The sequence below is a fragment of the Pristiophorus japonicus genome, chromosome 14, assembly GCF_044704955.1.
Source record: "Pristiophorus japonicus isolate sPriJap1 chromosome 14, sPriJap1.hap1, whole genome shotgun sequence".
NCBI classification, from domain to species: domain Eukaryota; kingdom Metazoa; phylum Chordata; class Chondrichthyes; family Pristiophoridae; genus Pristiophorus; species Pristiophorus japonicus.
Genome location: NC_091990.1, coordinates 22,605,272 through 22,627,805, shown reverse-complemented (window position 1 = coordinate 22,627,805; position 22,534 = coordinate 22,605,272). Strand labels below are relative to the sequence as shown.

At 47.2% G+C, this 22,534-nt stretch overlaps 1 protein-coding gene across 1 annotated transcript in view; it reads right to left on the bottom strand.

Annotated features, from left to right (window-relative positions):
- Positions 1-22,534, bottom strand: part of LOC139279775 (exostosin-1-like) — a 310,837-nt gene that overhangs the window by 48,688 nt on the left and 239,615 nt on the right. Inside the window, exons 2-4 of the mRNA XM_070898984.1 lie at positions 20,496-20,589; positions 14,118-14,225; positions 10,686-10,805 (exon numbers count right to left, since the gene is read on the bottom strand). Coding sequence (XP_070755085.1) covers positions 10,686-10,805; positions 14,118-14,225; positions 20,496-20,589 — 322 coding nt within the window. The remainder of the gene's footprint in view (positions 1-10,685; positions 10,806-14,117; positions 14,226-20,495; positions 20,590-22,534) is intronic.

Below are 22,534 nucleotides of genomic sequence, written 5' to 3'. Positions count from 1 at the left end.
TAAACAAAGGTGACTACAGTGGGATGAGGGCAGAGTTAGCTAAAGTAGACTGGGAACACAGACTAAACGGTGGCACAATTGAGGAACAGTGGAGGACTTTTAAGGAGCTCTTTCATAGTGCTCAACAAAAATATATTCCAGTGAAAAAGAAGGGCAGTAAGAGAAGGGATAGCCAGCGGTGGATAACCAAGGAAATAAAGGAGAGTATCAAATTAAAAACCAATGCGTATAAGGTGGCCAAGGTTAGTGGGAAACTAGAAGATTGGGAAAATTTTAAACAACAGCAAAGAATGACTAAGAAAGCAATAAAGAAGGGGAAGATAGATAACGAATGTAAACTTGCGCAAAACATAAAAACAGATAGTAAAAGCTTTTACCAATATATAAAATGAAAAAGAGTGACTAAAGTAAATATTGGTCCCTTAGAAGATGAGAAAGGGGATTTAATAATGGGAAATGTGGAAATGGCTGAGACCTGAAACAATTATTTTGCTTCAGTCTTCACAGTGGAAGACACAAAAACCATGCCAAAAATTACTGGTCACGGGAATGTGGGAAGGGAGGACCTTGAGACAATCACTATCACTAGGGGGGTAGTGCTGGACAGGCTAATGGGACTTAAGGTAGACAAGTCCCCTGGTCCTGATGAAATGCATCCCAGGGTATTAAAAGAGATGGCGGAAGTTAGAGCAGATGCATTCGTTATAATCTACCAAAATTCTCTGGACTCTGGGGAGGTACCATTGGATTGGAAAGCAGCTAATGTAATGCCTCTGTTTAAAAAAGGGGGCAGACAAAAGGCAGGTAACTATAGGCTGGTTAGTTTAACATCTGTAGTGGGGAAAATGCTTGAAGCTATCATTAAAGAAGAAATCTAGATAGGAATAGTGCAATCAAGCAGACGCAACATGGATTCATGAAGGGGAAATCATGTGTAACTAATTTACTGGAATTCTTTAAGGATATAACGAGCATGGTGGATAGAGGTGTACCGATGGATGTGGTGTTTTTAGATTTCCAAAAGGCATTCGATAAGGTGCCACACAAAAGGTTACTGCAGAAGATAAAGGTACGTGGAAATGTATTAGCATGGATCGAGAATTGGCTGGCTAACAGAAAGCAGAGAGTCGGGATATATGGGTCCTTTTTGGATTGGAAATCGGTGGTTAGTGGTGTGCCACAGGGATCGGTGCTGGGACCACAACTGTTTACAATATACATAGATGACCTGGAAGAGGGGACAGAGTGGAGTGTAACAAAATTTGCAGATGACACTAAGATTAGTGGGAAAGCGGGTTGTGTAGAGGACACAGGGAGGCTGCAAAGAGATTTAGATAGGTTAAGCGAATGGGCTAAGGTTTGGCAGATGGAATACAATGTCGGAAAATGTGAGGTCATCCACCTTGGGAAAAAAAACAGCAAAAGGGAATATTATTTGAATGGGGAGAAATTACAACATGCTGCGGTGCAGAGGGACCTGGGAGTCCTTGTGCATGAAACTCTTTTTGGAGTTCACCTGCAAAAACATAAAACATTAAACGATGCCACCCGACCTGGGTGACACTCCAGACATTTACAAAGCCCTTTTTTTTTTTTCCCCCTTTTTTTTTGTGTGTTTTTCTTTTTTTTTTTGGGCACTAAAATCACAATTTTCCCCAGTGCCCCCTATAAAAGGGAAGGGGGACACTAAAAGTACCGGCAATTAAAACAAATTAAACTTAAAAACATAAAATCAAATTAAAATTTGGTTGCCGGGCGTGATGATGCACTCCAGTCCCTCCGGTGCCCACCTCTCGCGGAAGGCCGCGAGCGTACCGGTGGACACCGCGTGCTCCATCTCCAAGGACACCCTGGACCGGATGTAAGAGCGGAAGAGAGGCAGGCAGTCAGGTTGAACGACCCCCTCGACCGCCCGCTGCCTGGACCAGCTGATGGCACCCTTGGCCGTGCCCAGGAGCAGTCCTACGAGGAGGCCTTCGGACCTACCCGCTCCCCTCCGCACAGGGTGCCCAAAGATCAGGAGAGTGGGACTGAAGTGCAGCCAGAATTTCAGGAGCAGCCCCTTCAAATAATAAAACAGGGGCTGCAACCTTGTGCATTCCATAAAAACATGGAACACGGACTCTTCCAGACCGCAGCAATTGCAGGCGGCCTGGGAGTCCGTGAACCGGCTTAAAAATTTGTTGCACGGCACTGCTCCGTGCACCACCCTCCAGGCCAAGTCCCCGATGAATAGTGGGAGGACCCCTGCGTAGAGTGCCCTCCATCGGGGACCCCCGCCTCCTCCGGACGGCAAGATGGTACGCCATGGCATGTCCGGACGGCCGGCGAGAATGGCAAAGTTGAGGGTGTGCAGGAGCAGCCCGTACAGGAAACCCCTCCGCGCGGAACTGAAAGGCACGGAGGGGATTTCCCCGAGGCGGCTGAAGTTGTCAGGCGCCGGCCCCCGAGGGAGGTTCCGGGGTTTGGCGCCGATGAGGAATTCCGACCGGACGGGGGTCAGTTCGGACGGGATCTCCCCACGTGCTTGAGCCTCCTCGATGCACCTAACGGAGTCAGGGCCCAGAGCTGTTTTTAGCGACTCGATGGCATCGGCCGCGTGGCGGACGTTGGCAGAATTTAGGCGCCGCGCCAGCGTGTCTGGCGCCATCCAGCCCGCTCCTCCGCCATCGAGCAGGTCCCTGACCCTGGTCACCTCACCAGCCACAGTCCTCTCTTCCGACCGCCACATAAAACCTCGGCAGTGGAGGTACGGATTCCCGAGCAGCGGTTCCTGCAGGACGGCCGCCACTCCAGCCGGCGGAGAGCTGCGCTTGGTGGAGACTTTGTTCCAGACCCTGATGAGTTCCCTGTAAAAGACAGGCAGCTCCCGGAGGGCGGTCCTGGCACCCCCCAAGTTCACAAACAGGAGCTGCGTGTCATAATTGAGGTCGCACTGCTGGCGGAAGAAATACCTCGCCAGAGCGCACCACCTAGGAGGGGGCTCGACGTAAAGGTATCTCTGCAGGGTCTGAAGACGGAAAGTCGCGAGCTGGGCGCTGAGGCACACCAACGACTGACCGCCCTCCTCAAGCGGGAGACTCAAGACCGCGGCAGAGACCCAGTGCTTCCTGTTGTTCCAGAAGAAGTCCACCAGCTTCTTCTGTATCTTGGCGACAAACGCAGGGGGAGGGGTCAAAGTGACCAGCCGGTACCACAACATTGCGGCCACCAGCTGGTTTATGACTAGCGCTCGACCCCTGTAGGACAGCACTCGGAGCAGTCCTGTCCAGCGCCCTAGGCGAGCGGCGACCTTGGCCTCCAGCTCCTGCCAGTTCGCCGGCCAGGCTCCCTCGTCGGGGCTAAGGTAGACTCCCAGATAGAGGAGATGGGTCGTGCTCCAGGCAAAAGGCCTGAGCTCCTCCGGCAGGGAGTCCACCCGCCACTGACCCACCAGGAGTCCGGAACATTTCTCCCAGTTGATCCTGGCGGAGGACGCGGCCGAGTAAATCTCCTGGCACTCACGCATCCTCCACAGGTCAGCGGGATCCTCTACCGCGAGGAGCACGTCATCGGCGTAAGCCGAGAGGACGACCTCCACGCCCGGCCCTTGCAGAGCCAGTCCCGTCAACCTCGTCCGCAAGAGGCGCAGGAAAGGCTCCACGCAAACGGCGTATAACTGGCCGGACATGGGGCATCCCTGGCGCACCCCTCTCCTAAAGCGAAGGGGCGCCGTCAAGGACCCGTTAACCTTAATCAGACACTCCGCGGCGGCGTACAAAAGTCGGATCCGGGCGACGAAATGCGTCCCGAACCCGAAAGCGCGCAGAGTTCCGAGCAGATAGTCGTGATCCACCCTGTCGAACGCCTTCTCTTGGTCGAGGGATAGGAAGGCGACCGACAGACCAGCCTCCTGGGAACAATGGATGAGGTCCCGGACCAGATGGATGTTATCGTGGATTGTCCGGCCCGGGACCATGTAGGACTGGTCGGGGTGGATCATGTGGTCCAGCACTGCACCAAGGCGAGCAGACATCGCCCTGGCGAAGATTTTGTAATCCGTGCTGAGGAGGGAGACCGGGCGCCAGTTCTTAAGGAGGCGGAGATCGCCCTTCTTAGGCAGCAGGACGATGACTACCCTGCGCCAAGAGAGGGGCATCTCCCCGGTCGCCAGACTTTCCCCCAGGACCCGCGCGTAGTCGCTCCCCAGGACGTCCCAGAACGCCCTGTGGAACTCCACGGTCAGCCCGTCCAGCCCCGGGGATTTTCCCCTCGAGAACCGGGCGAGGGCACCGGTCAGCTCCGCCAGGCTTAGCGGAGCTTCCAGATTTTCGGCGCCCTCCGGGCTGACCTTCGGCAGGTCCTCCCACAAAACTCTACGCGCTTCCTCGCTGGACGGATCCGGAGAGAACAGAGCCCGTAATATTCACGGGCCCTGTTCTTGACGCCCTCCGGATCCGAGACGAGAGAGCCGTCGTCGGCCAGCAGCGTCAAGAGCTGCTTACGGACACTCTGCCTTTTTTCCAGCGAGTAGAAGAAGGGGGAGCCGCGGTCCAGATCCCGCAGGAACCGGATCCGCGACCTCACGAACGCGCCTCGGGACCCGACGAGCTGCAGGTCCTTCAGCGCGGCCTTCTTCGCTTCGTACACCGTCCGCAGGGCCGGGTCCTGGACGACTTGACCGAGACGGGCTTCCAGGTTCCTTGTGCATGAATCCCAAAAAGTTAGTTTGCAGGTGCAGCAGGTAATCAGGAAGTCGAATGGAATGTTGGCCTTCACTGCGAGAGGGATGGAGTACAAAAGCAGGGAGGTCCTGCTGCAACTGTACAGGGTATTGGTGAGGCCGCACCTGGTGTACTGCGTGCAGTTTTGGTCACCTTACTTAAGGAAGGATATACTGGCTTTGGAGGGGGTACAGAGACGATTCACTGGGCTGATTCCTGAGATGAGGGGGTTACCTTATGATGATAGATTGAGTAGACTGGGTCTTTACTCGTTGGAGTTCAGAAGGATGAGGGGTGATCTTATCGAAACATTCAAAATAATGAAAGGGATAGACAAGATAGAGACAGAGAGGTTGTTTCCACTGGTCGGGGTGACTAGAACTAGGTGGGAACGCCTCAAAATACTGGGGAGCCAATTTAAAACCGAGTTGAGAAGGAATTTCTTCTCCCAGAGGGTTGTGAATCTGTGGAATTCTCTGCACAAGGAAGCAGTTGAGGCTAGCTCATTGAATATATTCAAATCACAGATAGATAGATTTTTAATCTATAAGGAAATTAAGGGTTATGGGGAGCGGGCGGGTAAGTGGAGCTGAGTCCACGGCCAGATCAGCCATGATCTTGTTGGGTGGCGGAGCAGGCTCGAGGGGCTAGTTGGCTACTCCTGTTCCTAGTTCTTATGTTCTTATGTTCTTATTAATGTTGGGGATGTCCAGAAGCAGGCGTTACAGTCTAAGGATAAGGGGAATGCCATTTAGGACCGAGATGAGGAGAAACTTCTTCACCCAAAGAGTGGTGAACCTGTGGAATTCTCTACCACAGAAAGTTGTTGAGGCCAATTCACTAAATATATTCAAAAAGGAGTTAGATGTAGTCCTTACTACTAGAGGGATCAAGGGGTATGGCAAGAAAGCAGGAATGGGGTTCTGAAGTTGCATGTTCAGCCATGAACTCATTGAATGGCGGTGCAGGCTCGAAGGGCCGAATGGCCTACTCCTGCACCTATTTTCTATGTTTCTATGTTTCTATGACCCACCCACTTAATGCACCTATCCTGGATCTTATCCACCTACTCTCCTTCCACAGCCCAGATACAATTCACACTAACATGGACTCTATCCACCCATTTAATCTCCTTCTACAGCCTGTGTACACTCTACTCCATCATGGAGCTACCCATTTAATCCTTTTTCCATGGGTTAAGTATGAATAAATAGATCGATTTTTGGACTTTAGAGAACGCAAGGGATATCGGGATGGTGGGGAGGGGGGGGAAGTGGAGTTGAGGTTGAAGATCAACCATAATCTTATTGGATGGTGGAGCAGGCTCGAGGGGCCTATATCTTAGGCCGATATCTTACATTTTTAAGTACGATCCATCTGTTCATGGACCCTACCCCGAACCCACTTATTCTCCTTCCACAGTGCAGGTACGACCCACATTGTCGTGGGCTCTACCCCATCTATTTAATTTCCTGAGGGAACATTCCGATTAAATCTTTCTGCTCCTCAAAGGTAATCAAACAAAACTCTGTGCTCTTTTCCTGCCCTCACACCTCCACTATTCACATCTGGTCTGTTGCCCCAGAGTGACTGGAATCATCACATTCCATTGTGTATTTGATGATCAGTGTCTATACCGGGACCCAAGACAATGGTCTTCCCAATATTTCATTGAAGGAAATTAATCCAAATCATTATGTAGCTGTAAGATAATGTCCCACACCAACCAATTAAAAACAGCTAATAATTCACTCATAACAAGGATATTTATTCTTCTTTTGTCCCTATGCCAGACCAAAAAACCACATAAAGTGCCACACAATTTATTCACTGCACCTGACATATATCAGCACCACAATACATTCTCTATTGCACCATACAATCCTCCTCTACTTATCAGTCAACACGTTATGTAGAAATATGCACTCCATCATGGACTTCAAGTCGGAAAGCATCAGCAGGACTCACACATTGCTGTGTAATAAAAACACAATTTGACCAAGGAATTCAGAAGAAACTTCTTTACTCAGAAGTGGTCAGAATGTGGAACTTGCTACCATATGGAGTAGTTCAGGCGAATAGCATGGATGCATTTAAGGGGAAGTTAGATAAACACATGAGGGAGAAAGGAATATGCTGATAGGGTTAGATGAAATAGGGTGGGAAGAAACTCATACGGAACATAAACACCAGCATAATTAGTTGGACCGAATGTCCTGTTTCTGTGCTATAAAATTCCATGTAACTATATTCAATTGCTTTAATTAAGTGGCTCTGATAATGTAATATTTGGATAATATACTGGGATAATGGTGACTCAAGATAAGTGATGCCACTGGTGATTCATTAGTGTATATGTAAACATATTGAGACATATCGGTCACATTTCAACTGTTGCACATAGCAACTTAAAAAGAGAGAAAGAAAGCCAGTAATTTCCTGCTGGTTCTTGTGGTCCTGGGAAAGGGCGAGAGATTTTTTTTCTTAATACTTAGAAAGTGGGCATCATTGGCAACGCTGGCATTTATTACCCAACCCTAGTAAGCTCGGAGAAGGTGGGGCTATAACTGAATGGGTTTGCGAGGCCACTTCTAAGGGCAATTAAGAGTCAACCACGTTGGTGTTGGACTGGAGTTACGTATAGGCCGGACCAAGTAAGGTCAGCAGGTTTCCTTCCCTAAAGGACATCCAGTTAGGTTTTTACAACAATCTGACAGCTTCCTCAGTCATTTTTTTAAAACTGATACCATGCTTTTTATTTCCAAATGTTTCTAAACTGCCATGGTGGGATTTAAACTCTCATTCTCTGAGTTATTAGACATCTAGATAGGAATAGTGCAATCAAGCAGACGCAACATGGATTCATGAAGGGAAAATCATGTTTAACTAATTTACTGGAATTCTTTGAGGATATAACGAGCATGGTGGATAGAGGTGTACTGATGGATGTGGTGTTTTTAGATTTCCAAAAGGCATTCGATAAGGTGCCACACAAACGGTTACTGCAGAAGATAAAGGTACGCGGAAATGTATTAGCATGGATCGAGAATTGGCTGGCTAACAGAAAGCAGAGAGTCGGGATATATGGGTCCTTTTCGGGTTGGAAACCGGTGGTTAGTGGTGTGCCACAGGGATCGGTGCTGGGACCACAACTGTTTACAATATACATAGATGACCTGGAAGAGGGGACAGAGTGTAGTGTAACAAAATTTGCAGATGACACAAAGATTAGTGGGAAAGCGGGTTGTGTAGAGGACACAGGGAGGCTGCAAAGAGATTTAGATAGGTTAAGCAAATGGGCTAAGGTTTGGCAGATGGAATACAATGTCGGAAAATGTGAGGTCATCCACCTTGGGAAAAAAAACAGTAAAAGGGAATATTATTTGAATGGGGAGAAATTACAACATGCTGCGGTGCAGAGGGACCTGGGAGTCCTTGTGCATGAATCCCAAAAAGTTAGTTTGCAGGTGCAGCAGGTAATCAGGAAGGCGAATGGAATGTTGGCCTTCATTGCGAGAGGGATAGAGTACAAAAGCAGGGAGATCCTGCTGCAACTGTACAGGGTATTGGTGAGGCCGCACCTGGAGTACTGCGTGCAGTTTTGGTCACCTTACTTAAGGAAGGATATACTAGCTTTGGAAGGGATACAGAGACGATTCACTAGGCTGATTCCGGAGATGAGGGGGTTACCTTATGATGATAGATTGAGTACACTGGGTCTTTACTCGTTGGAGTTCAGAAGGATGAGGGGTGATCTTATAGAAACATTCAAAATAATCAAAGGGATAGACAAGATAGAGACAGAGAGGTTGTTTCCACTGGTCGGGAAGACTAGAACTAGGGGGCACAGCCTCAAAATACTGTGGAGCCAATTTAAAACCAAGTTGAGAAGGAATTTCTTCTCCCAGAAGGTTGTGAATCTGTGGAATTCTCTGCCCAAGGAAGCAGTTGAGGCTAGCTCATTGAATGTATTCAAATCACAGATAGATAGATTTTTAACCAATAAGGGAATTAAGGGTTATGGGGAGCGGGCGGGTAAGTGGAGCTGAGTCCACGGCCAGATCAGCCATGATCTTGTTGAATGGCGGAGCAGGCTCGAGGGGCTAGATGGCTACTCCTGTTCCTAGTTCTTATGTTCTTATGTTCTTATTAATGTTGGGGAGCGCAGACATCTTGGCGGCGGGGGTGGGGGGGGTGGGGGTGAGGCGGGGCTGTGGAGCTAGAGGAGATTACAGAGATAGGGAGGGGCGAGGCCATGGAGGGATTTGAAAACAAGGATGAGAATTTTGAAATCGAGGCATTGCTTAACCGGGAGCCAATGGAGGTCAGCGAGCACAGGGGTAATGGGTGAGCGGGACTTGGTGCAAGTTAGGACACGGGCAGCAGGCACAGGGGCGATGGGTGAGCGGGACTTGGTGCAAACTAGGTCTTCCCAATATTTACTTGGAGTCCAGGCTTATCAATCCAGTAACATAACCACTACACTACAGTAAGGAGCTGCCAGTTTACAACAAGAACTTGCAGTATATCACGCCTTTAACATTGTAAAACATCCCAAGGTGCTTCGCAGGAGCGTTATCAAATAAAATTTGACTCTGAGCTACATAAGGAGATATTAGGACAGGTGACTTGGTCAAAGTGGTAGGTTTGATGGAGCTTCTTAAAGGAGGAGAAACAATTAGCCTCTAACTGATCTCGAGTATGTTTACTTACATCAATTAGATTTTGTGGCCTTAAACAGATAGGCTGGGTTATGCATAGCTCCATTTTAGCAGCAGAATAATACATTGTGCATTGCATGGCATACACTCCTGCCCTAAGGGAATCTGGGGATAGGTCACGAAAATGGAGTTCATAAAATCATAGAATGGTTACAGCATAGAAGGAGGCCCTCCAGCCCATCGAGCCCATACCGGCTCTCTGCAAGTGCACTTCAGCTAGTCCCAGTCCACTGCCCTTTCTCCGCAGCCCTGCAATTTGTTTTCCTTCAGGTACTTATCCAACTCCCTTTTGGAAGCCACAATTAATCTGCCTCCACCACCCTTTCAGGCAGCGCATTCCAGATCCTAACCACTCGCTGCATAAAAACTTTCCCCTCATGTTGCCTTTGGTTCTTCTGCCAATCGCCTTAGATTGAGGTAGATCAGCCATGATCTTACTGAATGGCGGAGGAGGCTCAAGGGGCCATATGGCCTGCCAGTGCTGCTATTTCTTATGTTCTTATGTAACAACATTTTGTATGTTACTGGGGTATATTATTCAATAGTGATTTTTATGCAATGAGTGAATGGCTGTAATCTTATGGTGTAAATCCCTTGCTTAACTTACAACTTCATTACTCTCTACAAATCTGCCAAAATTCTGTTTATTGCTGGAAAGCCAGCCTGGGAAATCTGATTCTCCTGCTCATGTCTGATAAATGGATCTTATGCACAGGATAGAGCAAGCAGGCTAAATTAACTAAATGTCCTAACAAAGGTCAGTCTGTCCAAACTCGAGCCTCTGCTCAGTTGTCAAGCCTGCAGCCTCTCCTCAGCGTGACAATTACAGGAGACCAGTGTTATGCCTGTAATGAAAGTCTCAGCATCTCGAACACTGGGGCCAGGGCCAGAAAGCTAATTAAAGTGCACACAGCAGTGCAAGGCTTTAATCAACTTCAAGTCCCTCTACTATAATGAAACGCGCTGAATCACTGGTCGAGACATTAGCAGGTCAGACACACGCTCGAGGCAGCAGGTGACCTTTCCCCGCAATGGGAGATCATTTTGGGGATTCGACAGATAAGTGAGGTGGGGCTGTGATATTGGGGCATTACTGCGAACCGGCACAGAGTGGGCATTGGTGCACTGCCACTCAGTTCCCAAGCTACCGACTGAGCCAAGGCTGCCAAAAATAACATTACCCATAAAATATTCCACAAACGGACAAAACAGGATAGTAAAAACAAAAAATGTAATCAGTAACAAAGGATACCTCACTCACCTCCAATGTGGTCGATACAATCTTTTCTACAGAAGAAAAATAAGCATCCCACAAGAACTGGGTGTGCTGTCGGAATGCCAGAATTTTGTCATTATCAATGGACCTGACTGTTGATGGAACCTATAAAGTAGAAAGGGAGAGGCTTTTAGTCCAGCCAGCACAATCAAGCGCTGCTCAGGGACAGCTTGTAAAAATGTTCACCTCCCACCGTCTGCCTGCTGGGAGACTCCCAGCAGAGGCTCGTTACCAGCACCATTCGTCACGATGCCAGGAAGCCCCTGATCACGTGAGCTTAGCCCGAGGGCGGGGTGGAGGATGCGGCAGAAGAGAAAGAAAGAAAGACCTGCATTTATATAGCACCTTTCATGACCACCGGACGTCTCAAAGCGCTTTACAGCCAATGAAGTACTTTTGGAGTGCAGTCACTGTTGTAATGTGGGAAACGCGGCAGCCCATTTGCCTGCAAGCAAGCTCCCACAGACAGCAATGTGATATAATCTGTTTTAGTTTATGTTGATTGCGGGATAAATATTGGCCAGGACTTTGAGTCCTATCAGATGAAGATATGCAAGTTACAGCGGCACTCCCGACACAGAGGGCATGTGTCGCCATGAGATCTCTTCTATCAACAGATAGGTGTCTGGGCCAGCCAGGCACATAAAATAAAACAGTAATTCACGGATGTTGCAATTCAAGATACGTTTGGTTAAAATAGATTGACTTAAATTCACCTCAAACGAGGCAACTCTTAGTTAATAATAATAGTTGGACGCAATCCATTGAGTAGTTTCTACTTGCTATGGAGAGCTGCCTTCGATCAAGATGATGACCCCATTTAGGGTATACTTCTGCATTCGGTTTAATGTCTCATCCAGAAGACGGCACCTCTGACAGTGCAGCATTCCTTCAGTACTGCACTGGGAGTGTCAGCCCAGATTTTGTGCTCCAGTCTCAGGAGTGGGACCACAAGCTTCTGCCTCAGAGGTGGAATTGCTACCCACTGAGCGCTGGCTAACACCACGAATGGGTGAAGGTGCTACCCAATGTGGAGCTGAACTATACAGACAAGAAGGTCCCAGCACGGAGTTAGCTGCTATCACCTCAGGTATTAATGGAGACGCTGCAATTGAGCTCACTGCCCTGTCAGCACCCACCCCCTGTACTATGCAGGCGGAAATCGGGCAGCATGTCTACTCCCAATTGCTATCCAGCGCCCCTTGCTGGAAAATGTATGGATGGCAGGGCGGGACGAACAGGATGGGGCTCAGTCCCTATGATCAAGCAGATTGTCCGCACTCGCACATAAAGAATGGGCCATTGGATGAAGCATCAGAAGTTGGCTTATGTCAATGGCATTCGAAAGGTGGGGAGAAAACTGCGTGCGGGGGTGGGGAAGCAACAAACAACAAAACTTTAACCAATAATGATCAGATGAAACTAATGACAAGAAATAAGGATGGTTTTGTCCAAACTGTCAGCGAGTGTGATTGAATAAAGAATGTGTGTAGTGTACTGTGAAATTAAGGATAGTCAGGCTGACTGAAAGATTCAACCCAATGGTCTTCCTTCTATTAACTCGTCTATCTTCAGTTGCTCAGTACAGGAAAGGTGTCCTTTCATTACTAAGTGAAGAGGTGCTGCTGAGAGCAGAAAGTGTGAGCCAAACATACTCAGGGTATGAAGCACAAGTCACTTGGGTGAAAAGTAGAATAACAGGGGACATGTTTGTAGAATGTGGGCGTTAGATGTAAGAACGGAAGTCGGGGAGCTGTCTGTTCCAAAGAGTAATAGTCATGGGGTGGATTTTCAGTCTTCTGCTGCCCGTTAGCACCCCGGAGGGGCAGCAATGGTGGCGGTAAGTACTTCCGGGCGGGCGGCCAGCTTGCAGCGCCCCTCCGGGAAATTCGGTGCCGGTTTAGAGGGGGCGCAGAGCATTACCGCCCGGAAGTACACCGGCTCGATTTATGGCTGCCGCCCATCCCGTAGTACTCTGTAGAGCGGCCTGGTGGGAACGCCTGTGAAAGCGGGTGTTCCGAGCTACAGCGGCAGCAGTGAGGTAAGTAATGTCGACCTCCGGTAAGTGTGATCTTTTTTGTTTTGCGATTTCTGTTATGGTAGCGTGAATTATGTATTTGGAATGTTTTTTGATGTTTTTATTCAGGTTTTGTTTGCCCTCCCCCTCCCGGCCTCTCTTAGGATGCCCTGAGGCCGGCTGTTTAGCTCAGGATTTTCGCTTGCTTAACCGGCCTAGCGCCCTAAAAGAGGCGTGCAATGCCTCCCTTAGTGCTCCGCCCCACACTCAGGGCTCAACTGATGAATTTTGTAGCTGAGGACGCAAACCATTTCCCGGCGCAAACCTTACTGCCCCGCCAATACCGCCCCGAAATGACCAGAACCGAAAATCCAGCCCCATAAGTTGCCAGGGACAGCCATTGAACGAAGTAACATAAAAGTATTCACTGGCCAACTAAATGTCTTTCTGGAGAGATTAAGGTACATGGTAATAAAGTGGACAAATGCAACTGAACCTGACTAAAATGGAAATGGACTAGTTGGGCTAAGTGACCCTTCCCTGTTCCGAAAAATAATTTCTTGTGAAAACTTATTCTAATTTAAATTTAAATTTAGAATTTTAGTTCTATTGCTGATAGAGTTAGACGGGAAGGATGGGAGTAGGCTCGAATAGGGCATAAATACCAGCATGGACTGGCTGGGCCGAATGGCCTGTTTCTGTGCTGTATTTTCCACGTAATTCTGTGTAACCTTTTGTTTCTGTCTTGCCAAACTCTCAGACGCAATTTATGTCAAAAAGTGCTGCTGCATCTCAAGAATGTGATTGCGCTTCTGAACATAACATCATTGCAATGAATGTGACACAAGACTATTGAAGCTGCTCACTCATCCCAGTAACTAAGATAACATCTCTGTGACATTTCCTTGATTGGTTTTTTATAAGTTAGGAAATACAGAGGTGCAATACAGAGTTTTGTGCGTCAATTTTTCTCATACGGATGTGAGTGTTGGAACATGAGAAAAGTTGTAAAGCAAAAGATAGTAACAGCAGAGGTGAGTTGGTTGAGAGGAATACTGGGAGTATCCAGATTTAGATAAATAAGATCGCGGCTTGGACATGAAATATCGCTTGGACAGAAGGTCCAAGAAAGACGATTGCGATGGTTTGGGGACGTTTCAAGGGTGGAACTGGCTTGAATACCTTTCACAGCCCCGCGCACGGAGGTACATGGAACAAGAAGCCAGGAATACCAGGGAAGCGCTGGTTAGACAATGTCAAGAGTGACTTGTCACGGAAAGGGATACAGGTGACTGAAACGGCCAGACAGCAATGGCGGGATTTCACTCAGTCTCAGTCGCTGTTGAGCTGATGGACGGGGGATTAGGAGCTATGCCGAGTCCACTCAGTACCTGACTTACCTGCAGTAGGAGCCTCTCGTCACCCACAACAACAGCTTTGCTCCAGTCGATGACGTCGGAGAATGGCAGCTCCCAGCCATTACTGAGCAGAACCGGGATACAAGCAGCCTAGGAGAAAGCAAAAAACAAACTTAACTGGACAGCTGAACAAAAACAGTCAATATAAGGAATTTCACCATATTCTTTCTCGCTCTCTCTTTCTCGAGTCATTACTTGTGCCAGGGTAAAGTTACACAAGGGTGGACTGCTCTCTGGTACTTCAGATGTGACCCTAGACAGTGATTATCGACAGGACATCCTACCCCAGTGTCATCGCAACCATTCTATCAAACCTCTACGTACAATCAGTTTCCAGTAGGGGTTTATGGGATAGATATCAGGAACAGGAACTCTGGCTCATTACAACAGTGACTACATTCCAAAAGTACTTCATTGGCTGTAAAGCGCTTTGAGACGTCTGGTGGTTGTGAAAGGCACGATATAAATGCAAGTCTTTCTTTCTTCCTTTGATTACTTTCACCCCCCTCCCTAGTTCATGGGGGCTGGGACCAATTGTAGCATCTTGGCTGAGATCAGCCAACTCAGCAGACACTGGTATCTGGTCTCTTTCACACTGGACAGTGCATTTACCAATTGACACAGTCACAGGAACTTCAAAGTTTATACTACCTTCTCCAACCCCTTTTAAAGAGAGGGCTTTATCATTGGACCTTTTTAACCAACTGAGAATAAGAAAGCAATTCTTCTTTCCAAAGCTGTGAAAAATCTGGTACTCAGTAGGGAGCCACATAATGCAATATGTCTTCACAACTTACCTCATCATTTATTCATTCTCTCTGCTCCTCACCATCTTTACAGTTCAAATAATATTGGGAAATCTCCAAGTTAAAGAAACGGACTCAAAATCGCAGACTCATTGCAGAGGACAAGTGCCAGGGAGAGATGGAAAGTAGGAGTCATCCACTGAGCTCAGGTTTGCCAACTCTGGTTGGCCATATTCCCAGAGGTGTCACCACATGGCCTCTACTGCTGCGAACTGCCCTGCCCCCACAACATTGCCATTGGTCATCCAAGATGTCCATCCTCGTGGTTCCCCGCCTTCCCACACCAATCGGAAAGCCAACAGACTCTCATTGCCCAATTGGATGATTTTTGACTGTCTTTATTCCCCCATCTCCAATATTTTTATAACTAATAAACAGAAAATTAAAAAGAAAACACAATTTGTTTAATGCCCCTATGAATATTTTCCCTGGGTTTTGCTCGCAGCAGAGATTAGATTTTCATTCCTGGAGACTCCAGGGCAATCCTGGAGGATTGGTAACCCTAACTGAGCTGCTCTCCGAGACCTGCCAACTCACGATATGTGGCATGCTTCCAGCATTGCCACGAACATAATACTGCGTGCCCACAGAAGCAAGGAAATCCCAAACGCCATGGTTGTTTGCTGAGAAACTTAGCTGAAAGATCAAGTGTAGAACACCACCAAGGGTTGAAAAGAGTTAAGAGAGAAGCTGAGGTAAATCAAGAAGTCATGGATAGCTACTGTAATGTATGCACCTGTGAGTATACTCGCAGGTTTTTGACTTGGCTTGGAGTGTGGTGCATGGAACAGTCCCGTGCAAAAAGTTTTTAAGTCGGTTCATGGGCTCCCAGGCCGCCTGCAATTTCTGCGGTCTGGAAGAGTCCGTGTTCCATGTTTTTATGGAATGTGCGAGGTTGCAGCCCCTATTCCATTATTTGAAGGGGCTGCTCCTCAAATTCTGGTTGCACTTCAATCCCACACTCCTGATCTTTGGGCACCCTATGCGGAGGGGAGCGGGCAGGTCGGAAGGCCTCCTCGTAGGACTGGTCCTGGGCATGGCCAAGGGGGCTGTCACCCGGTGCAGGCAGCGGGCGGTCGAGGGGGCTGTTCAACCTGACTGCCTGCCTCTCTTCTGCGGTTACATCCGAGCCAGGGTGTCCCTGAGATGGAGCGAGCGGTGTCCACCGATATGCTCGCGGCCTTCTGCGAGTGGTGGGCACCAGAGGGACTGGAGTGCATCATCACCCCCGGCAACCAAATTTAAATTTGAACCATGTCTAGAGTTTAATTTGTTTAAGTTTGTCGGTTTTAGTGCCCCCTCCTCCCCCTGCCTTTTAGCCATGGGACACTTGTATTAAAGTTTGCCATCTAATTTACCCCGTAATAAGGGGGCATTTGATTTACAGATGCAACTAAAATAGTTGTAGAGTTGTTGATACTAAAATAGTTGTAGAGCTGGTAAATTGGGAGTGGCTTGATGTCACATGATATTCACAAGACTCAATGAAACCCCAGCCAGTTGGGTTGAGGGGATCCACAATGAGGTATGCAATTGTGAGCCTAGTGGATGAACTGGTAATGTGTAGTGTGATTGTTAAACCTTTGTTAATAAACCAACTGGTTTTTAACAGCAATGTGTTGCTATGAATTGATAAGCAAAGAACCCATGAAGCAAATTCATTACAGCTACAGAAGGGCAAGATTGGGTTTTAAATGCTTGTAGAATATAGGAAGAAAGATAGATTGAGGGAGGGGAGGCGTCCCACAGTTTTGGTACCCTGGGAAAAAATGAGGCAAAGAGAGATAGATGTACATTTACACAACATGTTACCATGTTTCCCGGGAACATCTCAAAGTGCTTAGCATATAATGAATTGTATTCTTCAGTCACTGTTGTCAGGTGGGTAAAAACAGGGGCTATTTTGTCAGCCATAAGGTTCCAGAAACAACAATGAGGGGACCGAAATTCAGGTGCACCAGAAAGCTGGCGCACCTATGAGTTCTGAAGTGGTACTTACTGCTAGAACTCCTGGTATGGTAAGTAGATCCATTTTCAGGACTTCGAAATTTTTTCAAAGTGCTATAGGAAATGGATCATAATGGAGGCAGGCCTTAGATTCAAAGCCAGGCTGACTGGCTGAAAATGGGTCAGTTGGGGCCTCCGTCGCTGTCAATCAACGGTGGAGTCGTGGTGACGTCACAGCGCGTGTGCGTCACCACGCTCTCTCCCCTCCGTTAAGGGGGAGAGATTCTATCATTTTTTAAACTTTGTCCACTGGCCCACCAGGGAAGGTTTCGGCCCATTGGCGGCCTGGCCGAACCTGGAGGCTGTGTTTTTCCAGCCGATCGGCAAGTTGGCCGGCAAAAATGTTTGCATTGCGGCTGCGGCAGTGGGCCCTCCCCGGAGATGGTGCACCGGCAGAAAAACCAGTGGGATCGAGGGATTCATCTGAAAATGGCTGGTAAGTATTTTTTTATTCCTTTAAATTGGTGGTGCAACTACTTGGGTGGAATGGGGTCCAGGATGAAAAATCCCCGACCTGAATTTAGGTCAGGTTGGCCTGTTGACCCCAAAGCAGCGTCTATTTAATTTTTAGGATGGCCGCCACAAACAGGCATTAATGGGTCTCTTTGAGACCTGAATTTCGGCCCCAATCTGTGTTTTTTTTTGGTGTTGTTGGTTGAGAGAGAAATGTTGGCCAAGACATCAGACCAGAGCTCCCTATTCTTCTTTGAGCAGTTGATATGCTGGGAATACTGATGTTCCTTTCTTCTATTTGACCTTGCTAACTCAATTTTTGCACCACCATAAAAAAAACAGTCAATGACAATTTCCACTTCCTCGCTCACAATGCTCTGTAAAATGTTTGACGAATGACAAGGTTCAAAATAATGAGATTTGTGTCACTTTGGCTCTCCTAGGAATCAAGGAAGGAAGGTTCTGAAATAACAAAAATACAGTACTGTATAACCCTTAGCATGAAGTGTGGGGTTGCTTAGCAATGTCACCAAGAAAACTTTCCACAAATTTGCATTTTTTTTTCATTTCAAAGCAAGGAAGTCATGCTAAAACTTTATAAATCACTGGTTAGCCCCCGGCTGGAATATTGTGGCCAATTCTGAGCACCACTCTTTAGGAAGGATATCAAGGCCTTAGAGAGGGTGCAGAGGAGCTTTACGAGAAGGTACCAAAGATGTGGGACTTTGATTATGCTAAGAGACTGGAGAAGCTGGGATTATTCTCTTTCGAGCAGAGAAGGTTAAGGGGAGATTTATTAGAGGTGCTCAAAATCATGTGGGGTTTTGCTGGAGCAAATAAGCCAAAACTGTTTACAGTGGCAGAAGGGTCGGTAACTAGAGAACACAGATCGGCAAAAGAACCAGAGGCGACATGAGGAAACATTTTAACGCAGAGACTGATCTGGAATGCACTGCCTGAAAGGATGGTGGAAGCAGATTCAATAGTAACTTTCAAAAGGGAATTGGATAAATACTTGAAGGGGAAAATTTGCAGAACTCGGGGGAAAGAGTGGGGTACTTGGACTAATTGGATATCTTTTTCAAAGAGCCAGCACAGGAACAATGGCCCAAAAGGCCTCCTTCTGTGCTGTATCATTCTATGATTCGATGATGTTTCTACTCCTGGGGATAGAAGTAGGGTTGCCAACTCTACTTTCTGATGGGGTTAGGGGTCATTCTCGGCTTCTATCAGTTCATCTGTTGCGGCGAGCAAATATCCACAGAAAAAGAAATAGCATTTCAATGGAGGTTGCTCGATAGAACATTGTAGGGTTGTCCAAACTGTAGCCGCTTGGCCACAAGTTGTCCCAAATCTCTGGCAATTCAGCTCCAGGAAACACAATCCAGTTTTTTGTGTTTATTTGCTGGTTTGTCCTGGTTGAATTCTGTCGGCCTAGAGGTTTGGAAAGGGATGTTCTTAAGAGTACCAAGATCTGTTAGTGTCAGATTTCTGCAAGTTATCGGAAACATGATGTGGTCTCTGAGGTCCCATGGTAAGAACCTTTATGGCCATAAAAACAATAAGCTTAGACACTCTTGCAATATGGCATGGTTCAGTGGAAACATTACACCCGGGTTACTGTGTTACTCACCTGGCAGATCTGGGCAGACTCTGCTGGTGTATGACTAACCTCTTCTCACTCACCAGTGCATAGCTAAGTTAGTTTATCTTAGTGACCCCAAGCAATTAGTGCTACCAATCAAATCCAAAAATATGCTTTCATTTTCAGTCCTTTAAGAGCAAAATCAGGAAGCAGGTTTTTCACACAGAGGGTATTGAAATCTGTAACTCGCTCCTCCCAAAAGGCTGTGGATGCTGGGGGCCAATTGGAGGTTTTTAGACTGAGATCGATAGGCTTTGCTTCAGATAAGGACATCAAAGGATCTGAAGCTAAGGTGGGTAAATGGGGTTGGAGTACAGATCAGCCATAAGAAAAGACTTACATGTATATAGTGCCTTTCACAACCACCAAACATCTCAAAGCGCGTTTACAGCCAATGAAGTACTATTAGAGTGTAATCACTGTTGTAATGTGGGAAACGCAGCAGCCAATTTAAGCACAGCAAGCTCCCACAAACAACCAGATAATGACCAGATAAACTGTTTTTGTTATGTTGATTGAGGGATAAATATTGGCCAGGATTACTCCCCTGCTCTTCTTCGAAATGGTGCCATGCGACCTTTTACATGAGAGGGCAGATGGGGCCTCGGTTTAACGTTTCATCGGAAAGGCAGCACCTCCGACAGTACAGCACTCCCTCAGCAGTGCACTGAAGCTGTCAGCCTGGATTTATGTGCTCAAGTCCCTGGAGTGGGACTTGAACCTACAACCTTCTGACACAGAGGCGTGAGTGCTACCCACTGAGCCACAGCTGACACTGACATGATCTAACTGAATGACGGAGCAGGCTCGAGGGGCTGAAGGGACTACTCATGTTCTAGTGTTGGTTCACATAAACCAGAAAGAGGTCGTGGTACACATGAAAAAAAAGATAACCAAGAAGAACTAGGAGTGGGTGCAGTAGTGTAGTGGTTATGTTACTGGACTGGTAACCAAGAAGCCTGGACTAATAATCCAAGGAACACGAGTCAAATCTCACCACAACAGGTTGAGAAGCCATTGCAGGACAATGTGCAGACTACATTGAACAAAGTTCTAGTGGAACCAGATGAGGTTCGCAGCCAATAGACCATGGAGGGAGAGACAACAGGGGAGGATGGAGTGGTTGACTATGTCAAACACCACGGAAAGCTGAGGAAGGATAGTGTGGCAGGGTTGCATGGATGTCATTGGTGGCTTTGACCAAGGTGGGCTTGGCCCTGTGGGAAGAAATTGGACTGAAAAGTATTAAAGAGGAAGGAATAAGAGAGAAAGGACCAAGAAAAATAAGTTAATATTTCAAATGGCACCATTTAGTATCTCTACCCAAAAATGCTAACCTTTCTTTTCTCTTGGATATTGATAGACTTGCTGTACATGTTCAGCATTTTCTGTTTTTATTTCATTTTCACACACAGTTCAACCGTGCACATATGAAGGACATTGCATTACCTGAAGAGATTCCAGAAATCGGAAAGAGCCCAGTCTTCTCCCTCTTGGAACAAGGCAGAAGGTGGAATTGTGCAGCAATTCCTGATAATCATACCTGAAAAAGGGAAGCAAAACCCATTCACTAACTGGTTAGGCTCTTAATTCTCATTCACACAAGGCTAGTTTATTTAAACGTAGAAATTAAATCAATTTAATCGCCCCTCCCTTACCTACTCCAGCCCTACAACCCGCCGAGATCTCTGCGCTCCTCTAATTCTGGCCTCTTGCCCATCCCCGATTTTAATCGTCCACCATGGGTGGCCATGCCTTCAGCTGCCTGGACCTTAAGCTCTGGAGTTCCCTATGTAAACCTCTACACCTCTCTCTCCTCCTTTAAGACGCTCTTTAATATCGATCTCTTTGACCAAGCTTTTGGTCACCTTTCCTAATATCCCCTTATGTGGCTTGGGATCGCTCCTGTGAAGTGCTTTGGGATGGTTTACTATATTAAAGACGGTATATAAATGCAAATTGTTGTTGTTAGAGGTTTACATAGAAACATAGAAAATAGGTGCAGGAGTAGGCCATTCGGCCCTTCGAGCCTGCACCACCATTCAATAAGATCATGGCTGATCATTCACCTCAGTACCCCTTTCCTGCTTTCTCTCCATACCCCTTGATCCCTTTAGCCGTAGGGCTATATCTAACTCCCTCTTGAATATATCCAATGAAATGGCATCAACAACTCTCTGCGGTAGGGAATTCCACACGTTAACAACTCTCTGAGTGAAGAAGTTTCTCCTCATCTCAGTCCTAAATGACCTACCCCTTATCCTTAGACTGTGTCCCCTGGTTCTGGACTTCCCCAACACCGGGAACATTCTTCCTGCATCTAACCTGTCCAGTCCTGTCAGAATTTTATATGTTTCTATGAGATCCCCTCTCATCCTTCTAAACTCCAGTGAATAAAGGCCCAGTCAATCCAGTCTCTCCTCATATGTCAGTCCAGCCATCCCGGGAATCAGCCTGGTGAACATTCACTGCACTCCCTCAATAGCAAGAACGTCCTTCCTCAGATTAGGAAACCAAAACTGTACACAATATTCCAGGTGAGGCCTTACCAAGGCCCTGTACAACTGCAGTAAGACCTCCCTGCTCCTACACTCAAATCCCCTAGCTATAAAGGCCAACATACCATTTGCCTTCTTCACCGCCTGCTGTACCTGCATGCCAACTTTCAATGACTGATGTACCATGACAGCCAGGTCTCGTTGCACCTCCCCTTTTCCTAACCTGCCGCCATTCAGATAATATTCTGCCTTTGTGTTTTTGCCCCCAAAGTGGATAACCTCACATTTATCCACGTTATACTGCATCTGCCATGCATTTGCCCACTCACCTAACCTGTCCAAGTCACCCTGCAGCCTTTTAGCGTCCTCCTCACAGCTCACACCGCCACCCAGTTTAGTGTCATCTGCAAACTTGGAGCTATTACACTCAATTCCTTCATCCAAATCATTAATGTATATTGTAAATAGCTGGAGTCCCAGCACTGAGCCCTGCAGCACCCCACTAGTCACTGCCTGCCATTCTGAAAAGGACCCGTTTATCCTGACTCCCTGCTTTCTGTCTGCCAACCAATTCTCTATCCACGTCAGTACATTACCCCCAATACCATGTGCTTTAATTTTGCATACCAATCTCTTGTGTGGGACCTTGTCAAAAGCCTTTTGAAAGTCCAAATACACCACATCCACTGGTTCTCCCTTGTCCACTCTACTAGTTACATCCTCAAAAAATTCCAGAAGATTTGTCAAGCATGATTTCCCTTTCATAAATCCATGCTGACTTGGACCGATCCAGTCACTGCTTTCCAAATGCGCTGTTGTTTCATCTTTAATAATTGATGCCAACATTTTCCCCACTACTGATGTCAGGCTAACGGGTCTATAATTACCCATTTTCTCTCTCCCTCCTTTTTTAAAAAGTGGTGTTATATTAGCTATCCTCCAGTCCATAGGAACTGATCCAGAGTCAATAGATTGTTGGAAAATGATCAC